Source organism: Microchirus variegatus (genome assembly GCF_963457635.1).
Source record: "Microchirus variegatus genome assembly, chromosome: 5".
Lineage (NCBI taxonomy): Eukaryota > Metazoa > Chordata > Actinopteri > Pleuronectiformes > Soleidae > Microchirus > Microchirus variegatus.
Genome location: NC_139806.1, coordinates 29,245,733 through 29,259,211, shown reverse-complemented (window position 1 = coordinate 29,259,211; position 13,479 = coordinate 29,245,733). Strand labels below are relative to the sequence as shown.

The following is a 13,479-nucleotide window of genomic DNA, read 5'->3' as shown; positions in this document are numbered from 1 at the left end:
TCTGAATTCACGTCCGTATGACTCGTTCAAGTCAAGATTTAAACATTTTGAATGAGCAAAACATATGCGATGGTGATATTGGTTCATCCATTCATCCGTCTTTCTACCGCTTTGTCCTGATATCAGTCATAAAATAAACTTTAAACTATGAAGCTGTACAGGAAATATAATTCTTTAACTGTGTCAAAAAATATTCTGCTCCGAAAAAGTAAACCCAACAATCCCAATATTGCCTATACATGACACAACTTACTCTAATCCCATCATTCAAACTTCTTTCCCCCATAATTCTTACTTTAAATATCAGAATTCCAATTCCCCCCCTCAGTATTCTCACTTTAATCCAGGAATTCCAACCCATTTCCCCAGAATTCTTACTCTAATCCCAGAATTCCAAATTTCCCCCCTCAGAATTCTTACTTTAAATCTCAGAAATTCTATTTTTTTTCCTTAGAATTCTCACTTTAATCCTGGAATTCCAACCTCTTCTCAATCTAATCCCAGAATTCAATTTTTTTCTTCAGAATTATTAATTTAAATCTCAGAATTCCAACTCCTCCCTTAGAATTCTCACTTTAAATGCCATAATTCTCACTTAAAAAAAGGGACTTCTGAAAGCAAAAATGCTCTGTTTTATTCATCTTACAATGAAGCTAAAGCCACACATTCGATAAAATCCTCACTAATTTATGATTTTCACGTCTTAGAAACCAGTTTGTGCTGAAGAGGGGCAGACTCAACGTCCCAAAACTAATTTGACTCTTCATCTTCATCACTTACAAATGTAAAAGAAACGTAATCTGGACAGAAGACGGTGGTGAATGAGCGTTGGAGGTAGAAAAAACATCATCCTCTCTCTCAGAAGATCAGTTCACCAAAGCTTCTAAAGTTCTGGAAACAGAAACCTCCAATGGTTCCAATGAAAACGCATGATTTCCAAACTTTTCCAGGCAGATATTAACGCTCGTATCAGATTTTTAGCCGCGATGGGAAACCACAGACCAAAGACTCTAATCAGCAGAGACAGGGTCGTGCTGGTGGGCTCTCTCTCCGTCTGCAGGTGGGTTTTCCTCCTCTGTGGCTGCAGCTGTGCTCAGCAGATGCTAAATTACAGTGCGGACCTCACGGTCGCGTCGGTCCCCGCTGTGGCAGGCTAATGATAGGCTGAGCGGTGGAGAAGACGCTCACCAGTCCTGATGAGGACACGTCAGTCCGCGTTTGTGTGGACGCAGCGCAGCGCTGCCAAAAGTCCGTCCAGTTTTGAGTTTCAGTGCAGCTGAAATATCTGTGCAATATTTTCTTCTACAGATATTCACAACTTTTTCTTTTTAACCCAGCAAGAGCGTATCACAGATGCACTCGATACGCACTACCGTAATTACGTAATTCTCACTTTAAATCTTGGAATTCCCGTTTTAAATCTCAGCACTCCCTCTAAATCTTAGAATTCCCTCTTTAAATGTAATAATTCCTCCATTAAACACCACAATTGCACTTCAAATCTCAGAATTCCCTCTTTAAATCTTCGAATTAACTCTTCAAATCTATTAATTCCTACATTAAATCTTACAATTGCACCTCTTTAAATCTTAGAATTCCCACTTTAAATCTTCAAATTCCCTCTTTAAATCTTCAAATTCCCTCTTTAAATGTATGGATTCCTCCATTAACTCTCACAAATCACACTACAAATCTCAGAATTCCCTCTTTAAATCCTTAAATCTAAGAATTCCTACATTAAATCTCAGAATTTGCACTTCAAATCTCAGATTTACCTCTTTAAATCTTCAAATTACCTATTCAAATCTAATAATTCCTACATTAAATCTTACAATTGCACTTCAAATCTCAGAATTTCCTCTTTAAATCTTCAAATTCCCGCTTTAAATCTAATAATTCCTACATTAAATCTCACAAATCACACTTCAAATCTCAGAATTTCCTCTTTAAATCTTCAAATTCCCGCTTTAAATCTAAGAATTCCTACATTAAATCTCACAAATCACACTTCAAATCTCAGAATTCCCACCATTTGTGAAACGGTCCTTTAAACATGTTATACACTGTTCAAATTCTAATTTGAACAAAATTTGTTGTTCATGTACAACAATTTTTTTCTAAATGAAACCATTCACCTGTCCTCGTATTTAATTCACCTGTTGTCATCCTTCATCTTTTAAAGTCAAATTAAACATCACTTCCTTCCCCTCTGTGTCTGCAGGTTTATCCGATGTGCCGTGAGCGTCGGGAGCACCGTTCCCCAGCCCCGGCCCCGGCCCGCAGCCCCGGTGCCCTGCCCCCCCGGCCTGGCTCACCAGGATGGACCCCGCTCGTTCCTTCAGGACGGAGCTGGACGGCCTGGACCTCCAGCAGGTCCCGGTGCTGTCGCTCGACCAGATCCGTGCCATCCGGGCCAACAATGACTATGTGGACAGGCCCGTGGCACTGGAGCCGGCCACGCAGTCCGGATTTTTCTACGCTCACGAAGACCGCTACCCTCACGGAGTATTCGCCCACCACCCGCAGCCGTCCTTCCACTCCGCTCTACCCCGAAGCCAAAGTCAGCAGCAGCACGCTCACCTGGCCCACCTGAGCCGCTCCAGCACCATAAGCTCTTCCATGTCTCGGACCAGTGCCACGTCGGACCAGCGGCTCCTCGCCGGTCTGACGCCATCTCACTCTGGGCTCGGATCGGTGGTGCGGTCTCAACCTAAAGGAGAACTAAAGCCCGACGCCTCCTTTGGGAAAGGCCTCGCTGGCGAGGAGGCGGAGCTCGGCCCTCACCTGTTCATCTGCGAGCGGTGCGGCCGTTGCAAGTGCCAAGAGTGCTGCGCCCCCCGCCGCCTGCCGTCCTGCTGGGCCTGCGGCCAGCGCTGCCTCTGCTCGGCGGAGAGCGCGGTGGAGTACGGCACCTGCCTGTGCTGCGTCAAGGGCCTCTTCTACCACTGCTCCGCCCAGGACGACGAGGACAACTGCGCCGACCGGCCGTGCTCCTGCGCCTCAGCCCACGCCTGCGCCCGCTGGGGCACCATGGGGCTGCTGGCGCTCTGCTTGCCCTGCCTCTGCTGCTACCCACCCGCCCGGCTGTGCCTTGCGCTGTGCCAGAGCGCCCACGACCGGGCCACGCGGCCCGGATGCAGGTGCAGCAACACCAACACGGTGTGCCGCAAGATCTCCGCCTCCAACCCCAACTCGGGTCACCCGTCGCTCCGCAGCAAAGCTCTGGAGAAGCCGTTGTGACAGGCTGGGACGATGTCGCCAGGTTAATCTCCTCAGCCGTGGCCAAAGCAGCCAAATCAAGAGTGCTACGTGTGACGCCGCCGCCACGGCACCGCCACGATACAAACATATGACAAGCCAACTAACCAACCAATCATGAATCGTGTGTCGCTCACCTAACTTGAATTTACCGATTCTCCAGCTCAGGAGGGACCAAAGCTTTACTGTGCCTGTTCATTTGTAGACTTCACGCTGAAACAAAAACAACTCGTCGTGCTTCGCCCTGAACCGCCCTGCAACCTTAACCCAGTGGACTTCCGAATCTTATTTATTCAACGTTGAGCTGTGCATCGAGACAAATCAGGAAGGACGCTCGCTCGCTCGCGGCGGGCAAAGTCATCTTTGACGACTCCGCGCGAGGCTAAAGACGAACGGACGAAGAAACCAGGCGCGAGCTAACGGGAGCGGGAACAGAGACGCTCGTAACACGAGAGGTCGACACCAAAAAAATAAAGGGACCACGCACTGTAGAGACTGAGAGTGAACTCCACTGCGACTCAAGCTAGTTTGTAAAAGGAAAAAGCACTGAGAGGAAGGTGGACACGTTTTCCTCAGCAGCCAAGAGCTGAATGGGGAATTATTTAACCGGAGGGAGGGAGGGTGCATCCATTGTGACCGTGTGTGTGTGTGTGTGTGTGTGTGTGTGTGTGTCCTCTTTCTGTACAACAAGCTGTGTATTGTGCGTGTGTGTGTGTTGTCAGCAGAAGAAGCCTCCCTTGTCTTATTTTTAGCAGAGCTGCTTCAGTGGAGCTCTGGTTGGGTTTCCTCCTGAAGTCAGTCTGTCGCCAGACTCCCCCGCCCATAACCCCCCCCCCCCCCGTCTGACCGACCTCCTTCACCCCACCGACAACTTCATCCATCTTAAGTCCTCAACTCAAACATCTCAGCATCTCGCTGTCCTACTGGAATTCTTCGACGTTTGGGTCACAGCCACAGCTATTTTGAAAATTTTTATGCAAATTGTCGTTATTCTACATTCTAAAAAAAGTCATCTCTGCACGTTAGAAGCAAATAACGTCTTTAAACTCTCAGCCTTTGCCGATATTTGCTCTACACTCTTAGAAATAGAAGTGCTAAGTAGAACCATATAAGGTTCTTCAGCTTTTGGAGTGTTCCCCCAAGAACCCTTTTAAAACCCTTATAGGAAAGGGGTTTTAAAGGGTTCTCTGGATCAAAATGGTTCTTACTGGAACCATTAGTGTTACCAAGAACCCTTCAAAAACCCTTTCTTTGGGGAAAAGGGTTTTTCAGAAGCAAATGGTTCCAGGTAGAACCTCAGCCCTCGTAGAAGGACCCTTTTGGAACCCTTATTGGGTATAGTGTGCACACGCCTTCCAAAGATCAGATTTTCAAAAACTGGTCATTCATGCAAAATTCAGCCTCACAACATTCCAGGTTATACAAAATATAAATAAAATACATAACAGTATCATTGGTTTATGGTCGAACGAGCAACCGTTTGGACAATTTTGGCCTCAAAAATCTTGTTTTGGTCTAAACAGAGATATTTTGTCAAAAACAAAAATCATGCGAGTAGCTACAGAAACATGGATAATCATGGATTATGATGGATTAAACATGGTTTAACGTCTCTTTGTCTTTAACCGATATCCAATCCAGTGGTTTTGACCGGTATCATCTCGACATCAATACAAAAAATGCGGTCAAACAAACATCCGACATATTTCCCAAGCAGAAATGACATTTAAGTGTTTACAAACTAGATTTTTTTGGAGCCACTAACTCGAGCACAAAAAGAGGAAAAACGTGGCTCCACCAGCGAACAAATCCAACAGATACAAGGCGTGCGAGAGATTGTGGAGTTAAGCTGCCAGACTCCAGGCCTATTCTTCCCACACGGCCATAATATCATCCCCTCCTGCTTTTCGTCTGTCTCTCCTCTTACGCTCAGCCGGGGCTAAAAGCCTTCAGTTCCCCGGGTCCACAGAGAGTTGATCAAACAGGCAATTAGCGCCGTGATAGCTCTTAATGGGCCGCAGAAGAATGGGAAGGAGGGGAGGGGAGGACAGGATGAGAGGAGGCTGCGGTGGTTGGCAGATGGACGACTGATGGAGGGGTGGAAGAGGAAAGAGAGGGCGTTGCTGTCGCCGTGGTGTCAGAGGGAACTTCAGGTACACGGTCAGGGTTCGTGCACACCACGGCGGCCGCCGTTCATCCACACGGAAACAGCATTTTGGGAGCTTTTAAGGGGGATTTTTGTTCCCATCGTTAAATAATTTGGTAAAAACGATGACGTTACAGCCATTTTAAGGGGGAAAAGGCTTAAAAAGGAAGGCTTCAAAGCTGCTAATATCACACACTCGGTGTATATGTGTGTGTGGATGCACGTGGGCTTCTCGTGTGCATGTGTGTGTGTGTGAGAATGTGCGACAAAAACACACATGCGCGTTGACCTGATTCGTTAAAAGTTACTTTGCTATATTTTTATATGTAAATATGGGCTATTTACTGTATAACTATTTTTATTCTGCTTTATTTTGTTCCAACGAGATTCATATTATTAATATTATTATTATTGCTGTTTTTTTCCCCTTCCTATTATAGTGAATTTACTGATTTACTGATTTACTGTCCACCAATTCAGGAACTTTTGGGGCAACGGACGGGAAAACTTTAAACTGTTAAAAAAACGACTTCATTTCATTACCAGTACGTTTGAACCCCATTTTAAACCAAATACTTGTACCAAAAAAAAAGCTAAGCTCTGGCTTTGGTTGCCATCATTTAGTTGATGTTCTAAGAGATTACTTTAAAACGTTCTCAGTCTCACTCAGGAAACATGGGACAGTGGAGCCAAAGATCCAATGACTCCAGTTATCCGAGTTACGCCCCTTTGTTCCAGGGTGAGGCTGAGAACTCTCTAAAGTAGCTTCGTATTCTGGATTGAAAGTGAGCAAAAATTCAGATTTGTCTGACAATTCTTCTCAGGTATGCAACTGCGGTTTGTTTTCTGCTGACGTTAAAACAAACGTATTATCCGAGGTAACTATGCAACGTGCTCATCTGGGAAAACGTGGTATTGACGATGAATTCCCACAAGTAAGACACAATCATATACAATCATATTTACAGATGAATTATGCTGATGTGATGCTGTCATGAGTGGATACAGAAATTCTACTCAAATCACACCTTTGTTACTTTGGTATGCAGACGTAAAATCAAAGATTCATCACGTAACGTGAGTGCGAACAGGTGCAAAACACTGAAAGTTATGATTGCGACGTATGTCGATGACATACAACTCATTTCTATAGCATGAAAGACTCGTTTTAAGCCAGAAATCCAACTTTAGTTTGGCCAATGTCAGAGAAGGGCAGCGTTAATGAGGTTTTTCTTTTTTTTTTTTTGGGGGGGGGGGGGGGGGTTATAGCTGTCATCCATCTTTATATTCAATCATCGTTATGAGCTCTTTCCACCTTCACATGAGCGATTGTGCGACCTGCGACAGTTGAAGGAACCGACAGAACTCATTAAACATTATAAAACGTTTCACACCGAATTGGCCAAAAGTATTCAAGATACTTACAGGATATTAACGGACCAAAGTTATGTTGCTGCTCTTTTATTTTATTCAGAAAGTGCAAAAATGTTGCCCCAAATGTTTCTGTGTGCATCACTGGTTTCACTTTTCTTGTTGATGTTTTCCAATGTTGCAACTTTGTCCATGTTTACCGTTACCTAATGATAATAATAATAACAACTATTATTATTACAATCAAAAATGATCACCTCTGTAATTGACTCGTCCACTTTAACGCTGCCGAATATGAAAACTTTTCATACACGTTTCAATCTTCAAAACACCTAAAAACAGAAGATTTAAAAAACAAACAAAAAAAAAAACGCCAGAGCTTTTTTTTTTTAAAGTAAAGAAAATGCTTTGTATGCCTGTCATTTATAATAAGTCGCTGGCATATTCTATCTCGCATGCACGCTCCTTGAATGACAAACAACGCTTTCAGAAACAGCAGAAAAAAAACAGGCGGCGGCCATTTTGCAGACACGTCCGATGATCTGCAGTTAAATAAGTCGTTTTTTAGGTGTTTGGAACAACGTGGACAGAGATCTGTGAGAAAATGTTTTCATATTCAACGGCGTTACTGGGAGTTGCAGCCCAATCATTACCATGTTTTATACGTACGGATACGCACAGAGCGAGTTAAACCAGTGGTTTCTCAAACCTTTTAATACCAAGAATCACCTGAGAAATTCATTCTGTTAAATCCTTTTTAGCAGAAGAAGAAGAAATCCAGACTCAAAGATGTGCGGCCATCTGCCTAGACCGGTTGTGGTGAAAGGAAAAAATGGGGGACAAAGGAGAGGTGGGGCATAGAAAGGGACATGTCAATAATATGGGTGTAAACCTAGTATTTGGCATTCAAGTCCAACAGGATCCATCAAAAGCAACTGAACTAAGTATTAAAAATGATGTTTTCATTCATTTATCATCACTGGAAATTGTGAAATTTTGGTTAAAATAGACGACTTCAACTCCTATACATGCCAAAATCTGAAATTCTGGGCTTGTTTCCATGGTGGCCGCTCTGCTAGCTCGGCTATGCGTATCTGTGCGTACAAATAAAGCGATCCGATAAATTCCACAATTCTCCAAACTTTCCGAATCACCGTCACCGTCTCCTCTTTGTATCTTAGCAAACATTTTTTTTTTTGGGTACAAATTGGCATCTTTGTCTGTCGTAAAAGAATTTAAGGAGAGTTATATGGAGCAAATATATATAGAGAAAAAAAGAAGAAGAAAGAAAGAAGAAGAATATCTAAAAATGAATATATTATATATGGAACAAATATGCATTTCACACTTTTCCGTTTTCCATCGCTAACGTTGCTTCGTCTGTATTTATTTAAGAAACGGTCGCGACAACAGCGGCAGCAGTTATCACGGGGGGGGGGGGGGGGGGGGGGGCGTTGATGAGTGAAGTATTTATTTTGCAGTGGTCGGATGGAGTGAAGAGCACCAACGTTGCTGTTGTTGTCGTTTGTCTTTTTGATTTTGTTCATTTGTTCCTCTCAGTGTGGCGTGGCTGCTGCTGCTGCCCCCTCCTGGCTCAAGATGAACCAATAAAAAGGAATTTCCAAACTGAAAAAATCTGCAATTTCTGACCTTTATTCAAAATGCACTAATGTTACTTTTTTTTTTTTTTTTTTAACTTAACTCTCTCTGGAACATTTGAGAAGACTTTGACAACAAACTGTCATTGTATGCAGATGACACTGTATTTAATCTTGCCAATAACCTAGAAAACCTGGCCAATCTTGGGCACACAAAATGTGCAAGTGATTATAATTTATCAAAAAGATAATTGGAATAAGAATGATCTATAATCAGTCTCAAATGGCAGAGGCCAAAACGGTTCCTGTCCCAAATTCCTATTGTGAATCCTTCAGATTATTATTATATCGGTTGCTTTGCGGTAATTTTTGAGGGGTTAATGTGCATAAAAACTCTTGAAACTTTGCACAGAGGTCAGGTCTGGCAAAAATGCGATATTGGCATAGTTTCCGGTGTGTTGCTCAAGGGTCCTATAGCGCCCCTAAGGTGAAAATAACAAAATTGAGTTCCACCAAATTGCCCGAAACTTGCTGGGCAGATGTTATAGACCAATGCGAACAGAAAAGTCGACTGTAACCATAGCCTCTACTCAACAGGAACACTGTTTACTACAGTTTATACTCAACATTTTGGACATCAATTTAAACCCAAACTTCAAATGTGAAAAAGTCAAAACTTGCACGGCACACAAAATACCCACAAGTAATTCAGTAAATAAGCCGACATCTCTTTAAGAAATAACCACTTATTGACAGATTCTTATCAGCTGTGAATGAAAACTTGCACTTACATTCAGTTCCGCCTCGTCGTCGGTCTCAGCAAAGCTCCAACTTTTCACCATCGTAGTTCCTCGTAAGTCGTTCTTTCTGCAACAACAACAAAAGCAGGAGACAAATCAACTTCCTGCTGTCACAGTGGTCACATGACAGATTTTTAGACCAAACAAGTTATGTGTTAATCAAGGGAAAACAATTGGCAGATGAATTAAATAGTTTTTTTTCGTCCATAAAAGTTCAACGGAAAGGTTAAAAAATGTCTTGTTTTGTCCACAAACAAAACATTATTCAGTTGATTTTGTTTTTGTTACACGAAGCAAAGACAATTATTTTATTAGTAATTGATTCACAATCGCGAAAATCTGAATAAAAATAGCAGATTGCAGGAAGAGACTTTGACTACTTAATTAAAATGGTCATTATATGCAGATGACACTGTGTTAAACCTCTGTTTAAACCAAGGCTGGGCCCATATGTTTAAATGCTAATGACATTAAAGAACAACTTAATCAATGAATTACTAGTAAATAATCCATAAATAAGTCATTAGTAATGCATTCATTAATTACTATGGTCCTGCTGTTAACAGGTTACTTGTCCACTGTTCTCAAATATCTTGTTTTGTCCGAAAACTAAAAACGATATTTTTGTTTTATGGAGCAAAGAAAACAGAAAATATTAACATTTAAGAAGCTGAAAATAAGAGAAAGAACCTGGGACATGTCATATTATTCCTCGCTACTCTAAAAAAATCAGATTTAAAATGGTCAAACTGTCATTACAGTATATGCAGACGACACTGTGTTTGAACCTCTATTACTGACAAAATGTGCAAATGTTATAACATATTAAAAAGATAAATACCAATGATGATGACTAATTACTTACTCAAATGAAGCACTTTTCCACAAACCACATAAGTATCTTCTGTTTATTGAATAATGAACAAAAAAAAGCTGATTTAAAACAACGTTTGGAAAAGTTTGAATGCACGTTGCTCAGTGTGTGGATATAATGAGATTCCCTCCCTCCTTCCTTTTCCCTGACAATGTTAGGGATGATAACATCACCTGTGCAGAGATCTGGGTGAAGTCAAACAACAGTTTTATAATTGAGGCCCCCTGCTCCTCCTGCTGCTCCTGCTCCTCCTGCTCCTCCTGCTCCTCCTGCTCCTCCTGCTCATCCTGCTCCTCCTGCTGCTCCTGCTCCTCCTGCTCCTCCTGCTCCTCCACTCCCTTCACTTTACTCTGCTGATAAATAAGTCATGGAGGCTGGGTCACACTAATGGCTTCCCAGAGCAGTGAATACAGATGTGTTGTGTCTGTGTGAGATTAGCAGATGAAGAAGAAGAAAACTTAAGTGTGTGTGTGTGTGTGTGTGTGTGTGTGTGTGTGTGTGTGCATGTGTGTGTGTTTGTGTGTGTGTGTGTGTGTGTTTTACGTGCACATGCAGCCTTGGAGGAGACAAAAAAAGATCTGGTCATCATTTCAAATCAAAGTGCATTAAAGCAGAGCTCTTAGCAGCACAGACACACACAAACACACACAAACACACACACACTGTTTGTGTCATCTGTGACATACAAACACTAACAGTGTGTGTGTGTGTGTGTGTGTGTGTGTGTGTGTGTGTGTGTGTGTGTGTTAAAAGTGTGATAGATATAAAAATGAATAATATATGGATGTTTACTTTTCTGAGCTTTTAACAATAAACACAATATTCACCAGATCTGGACTCTGGTAATGTTTGTGTTTGACGACTACTATCACCACCTACTACCTACTCCTACTACTACTTATACTACTAATAATACTAATATCTTCATATCTTCGCTCAAATTAAGAAGAAACTTACTTGAGATTAAGGCTGCTAGATTTTGGAATAAAAATAATAATCCCGCCTATTTGGGTCAAAATTTAAATCACAATTATTTCAAACGATCACTCATTCACATGAAATTGAAACTAATGGAATTGAATGCATGTAAAAACAAAAAGCAGCTTTGAACATTAAAGATTGAATTAACCTTTAGAAATGTGCCCTAAAATAACTAACGTTTATACTGAAATATTGTATTAAATAAATACAAATAAATAAAATCATTGATGTATTGAACTTCCAGTCTCTTAAAAACAAGCAGGACACAAAATGTTAATTTCAAGAAATTAAAAAAAAAAAATGGAGGGAATATATTGTTTTTCAATGTTTGCAAGTATATCAATATAGTATATCGCAATATGATTTAGTAAACATTAAAGGTCACATAGAGTGGTCCTGTTGCATATATAATATATGTGCAACAGGATCACTCCATAACTAACTTACATACATTAACTTGTGTTTAATGTATGTAATGACAAAAGATCATTAAAACTAAATTATTTTGGTTTGAGAACATCATTACTTTAAGGTTTGAGTGATATTAATCGATATTTTATGTAAAAACTTTTCAAACTGGTGTCACGTTCCAATCTTTGGCAGAAATCCCCTCAAATAAAACCAGAAACTACACATTAATTCTGTTTGGAGTCGAGTTCTACCAATAAAAATATGAAAAAGCATGTGAATTCGTAATATTTCCAGGAGGACAGATTATGTGCGGGGATTTCCGGTTTGAAATCGCTGCGTCTTTTTGAATTCTAGGAACAGGAAAGAAGAAATGCTGGGGGAGTTATGAGTTACTCTGGTAAAAACAATCACAATGTTCTTCCAAGAACTGCAGGTCAGAGGAAAACCAGGAAAAGCGTCAACACTGAGGAAGACGTTTACCATTTAGAAGATTTACTGACGACAACACAGAACTAAATCTGCCAAAGATTAAACACTTTGTCAGCTGTGTTTTACAAACTTAATCTGCTGATATCTGTAAACATGACAACATTCATCCTGATCTGTTCTAATCTGGATCAGATCCAAATGACAGATTACACTTTTGCCCATAAAGTCTTAGATTAACATGATAAAGGAATCTGGGATGACCTTTCCTGGTTTTAAAAGCTGTTTCATTCATAATATACGCATTATCTTGAACACATGTTAAATATTTTGTATATTGATTAAAAAAGTAATTTTAAGCCTAGCTATCTGTGATATAGCAGAATTTGAGTTTCTAACACACGTATATATCCTACATTTAACGTTTAAAAAGCCAAATAAATAAATAAACCAGGAATTATATGAAATGAAAGTGGATTTTAAGTGTGTAATACAGATTATAAACAGTAGATATTTTTATTTTAGGGTGTTTTTGCTGTGTAAAAATCTAAAAATTACACATTTTCACAATTATTTGTGTTGTAGCAGAATTTGACCATATTTTTTCATTTCTAACACGTTTAAATATATATAATATATAGTAAATATCCTCAATTTAACGTTGAAAAAGTCAAATAAATAAATAAATAAACTGAAATGAAAGTGTATTTTAAGTGTGTAATACAGATTATAAACAGTAGATATTTATTTTACAGTGTAAACATCTAAAAACACACATTTTCACGTGTAAATATCCTTTATTTAATGCTTAAAAGCCAAATGATTAAATAAGCCACGTATTATATGAACTGAAATTGTATTTTAAGCATGTAATCAATATAATAAATGGCAGATATTTTTATTTTTACATTGCTTTTACAGTGTTAACGTCTAAAAAGAGTCAAGAGAAAGTCACTTATAATCTTGTACATTGGGATAAAGCCTAAAATATCCAGATATTATTCATAGACCATATTGTTCAGCCTTAGAACTGTAATCAGATTAAGTCACAAAGCCAATGAAAACATAACATGGAGGTAAAGCAGGATTAAATCCCAATTGTGTGGCTGATGCGGGGAATCTCCGCTGATGAGAAAGCCCGACGAGTGCTACCACTTGCGGCCGTGACCTCTGACCCCCGTCTCTTAAAGCCGTGGGCGTACAGAGGTGAAGAGCCCGGCCCGACCCCGCACCCTCGCCAACGCGCTGCGTCTTCGCCGTGGCCCTTGTTGTTTCTCCACAGAGGGCGCCGCGCTGCACGCTGGGAGTCGGTCTCGCGGCCGCTCAGGAACAAAACCACCCGTCCGTCAAGCGTCCTTGCAGCTGTCAATCACTCCCCGGAGTGCCATTCTTGTGTTTACAGGAGCGGCACTGATGCGCACACACACGTCGCCGTGGTTTAACGGCCGAGAGGCGAGAAAAACAAAGTGAGGAAAATGAAAGAAGGTCAAAAGCTCGGCGTCGCAATGACAGTCATTGCGCATTCCAGTCGCCTTGACAAGTGAATGATGTCGCTCTCGAGACATATTACACTTCAAAAAGACAGAATTATCCCTTTAAGAAAAACTACTCCTA

General features: G+C 41.0%; 1 protein-coding gene across 1 annotated transcript; it reads left to right on the top strand.

The window, feature by feature from the left end:
* Positions 1-2,319: 2,319 nt before the first annotated feature.
* On the top strand, positions 2,320-3,240 carry LOC310926838 (protein sprouty homolog 3; the record flags this gene model as incomplete). The annotated part of the gene is made up of 1 exon (XM_083889042.1): positions 2,320-3,240. The coding sequence occupies one exon, from the start codon at positions 2,320-2,322 to the stop codon at positions 3,238-3,240; it is 921 nt and encodes a 306-aa protein (XP_083745168.1).
* Positions 3,241-13,479: the final 10,239 nt, after the last annotated feature.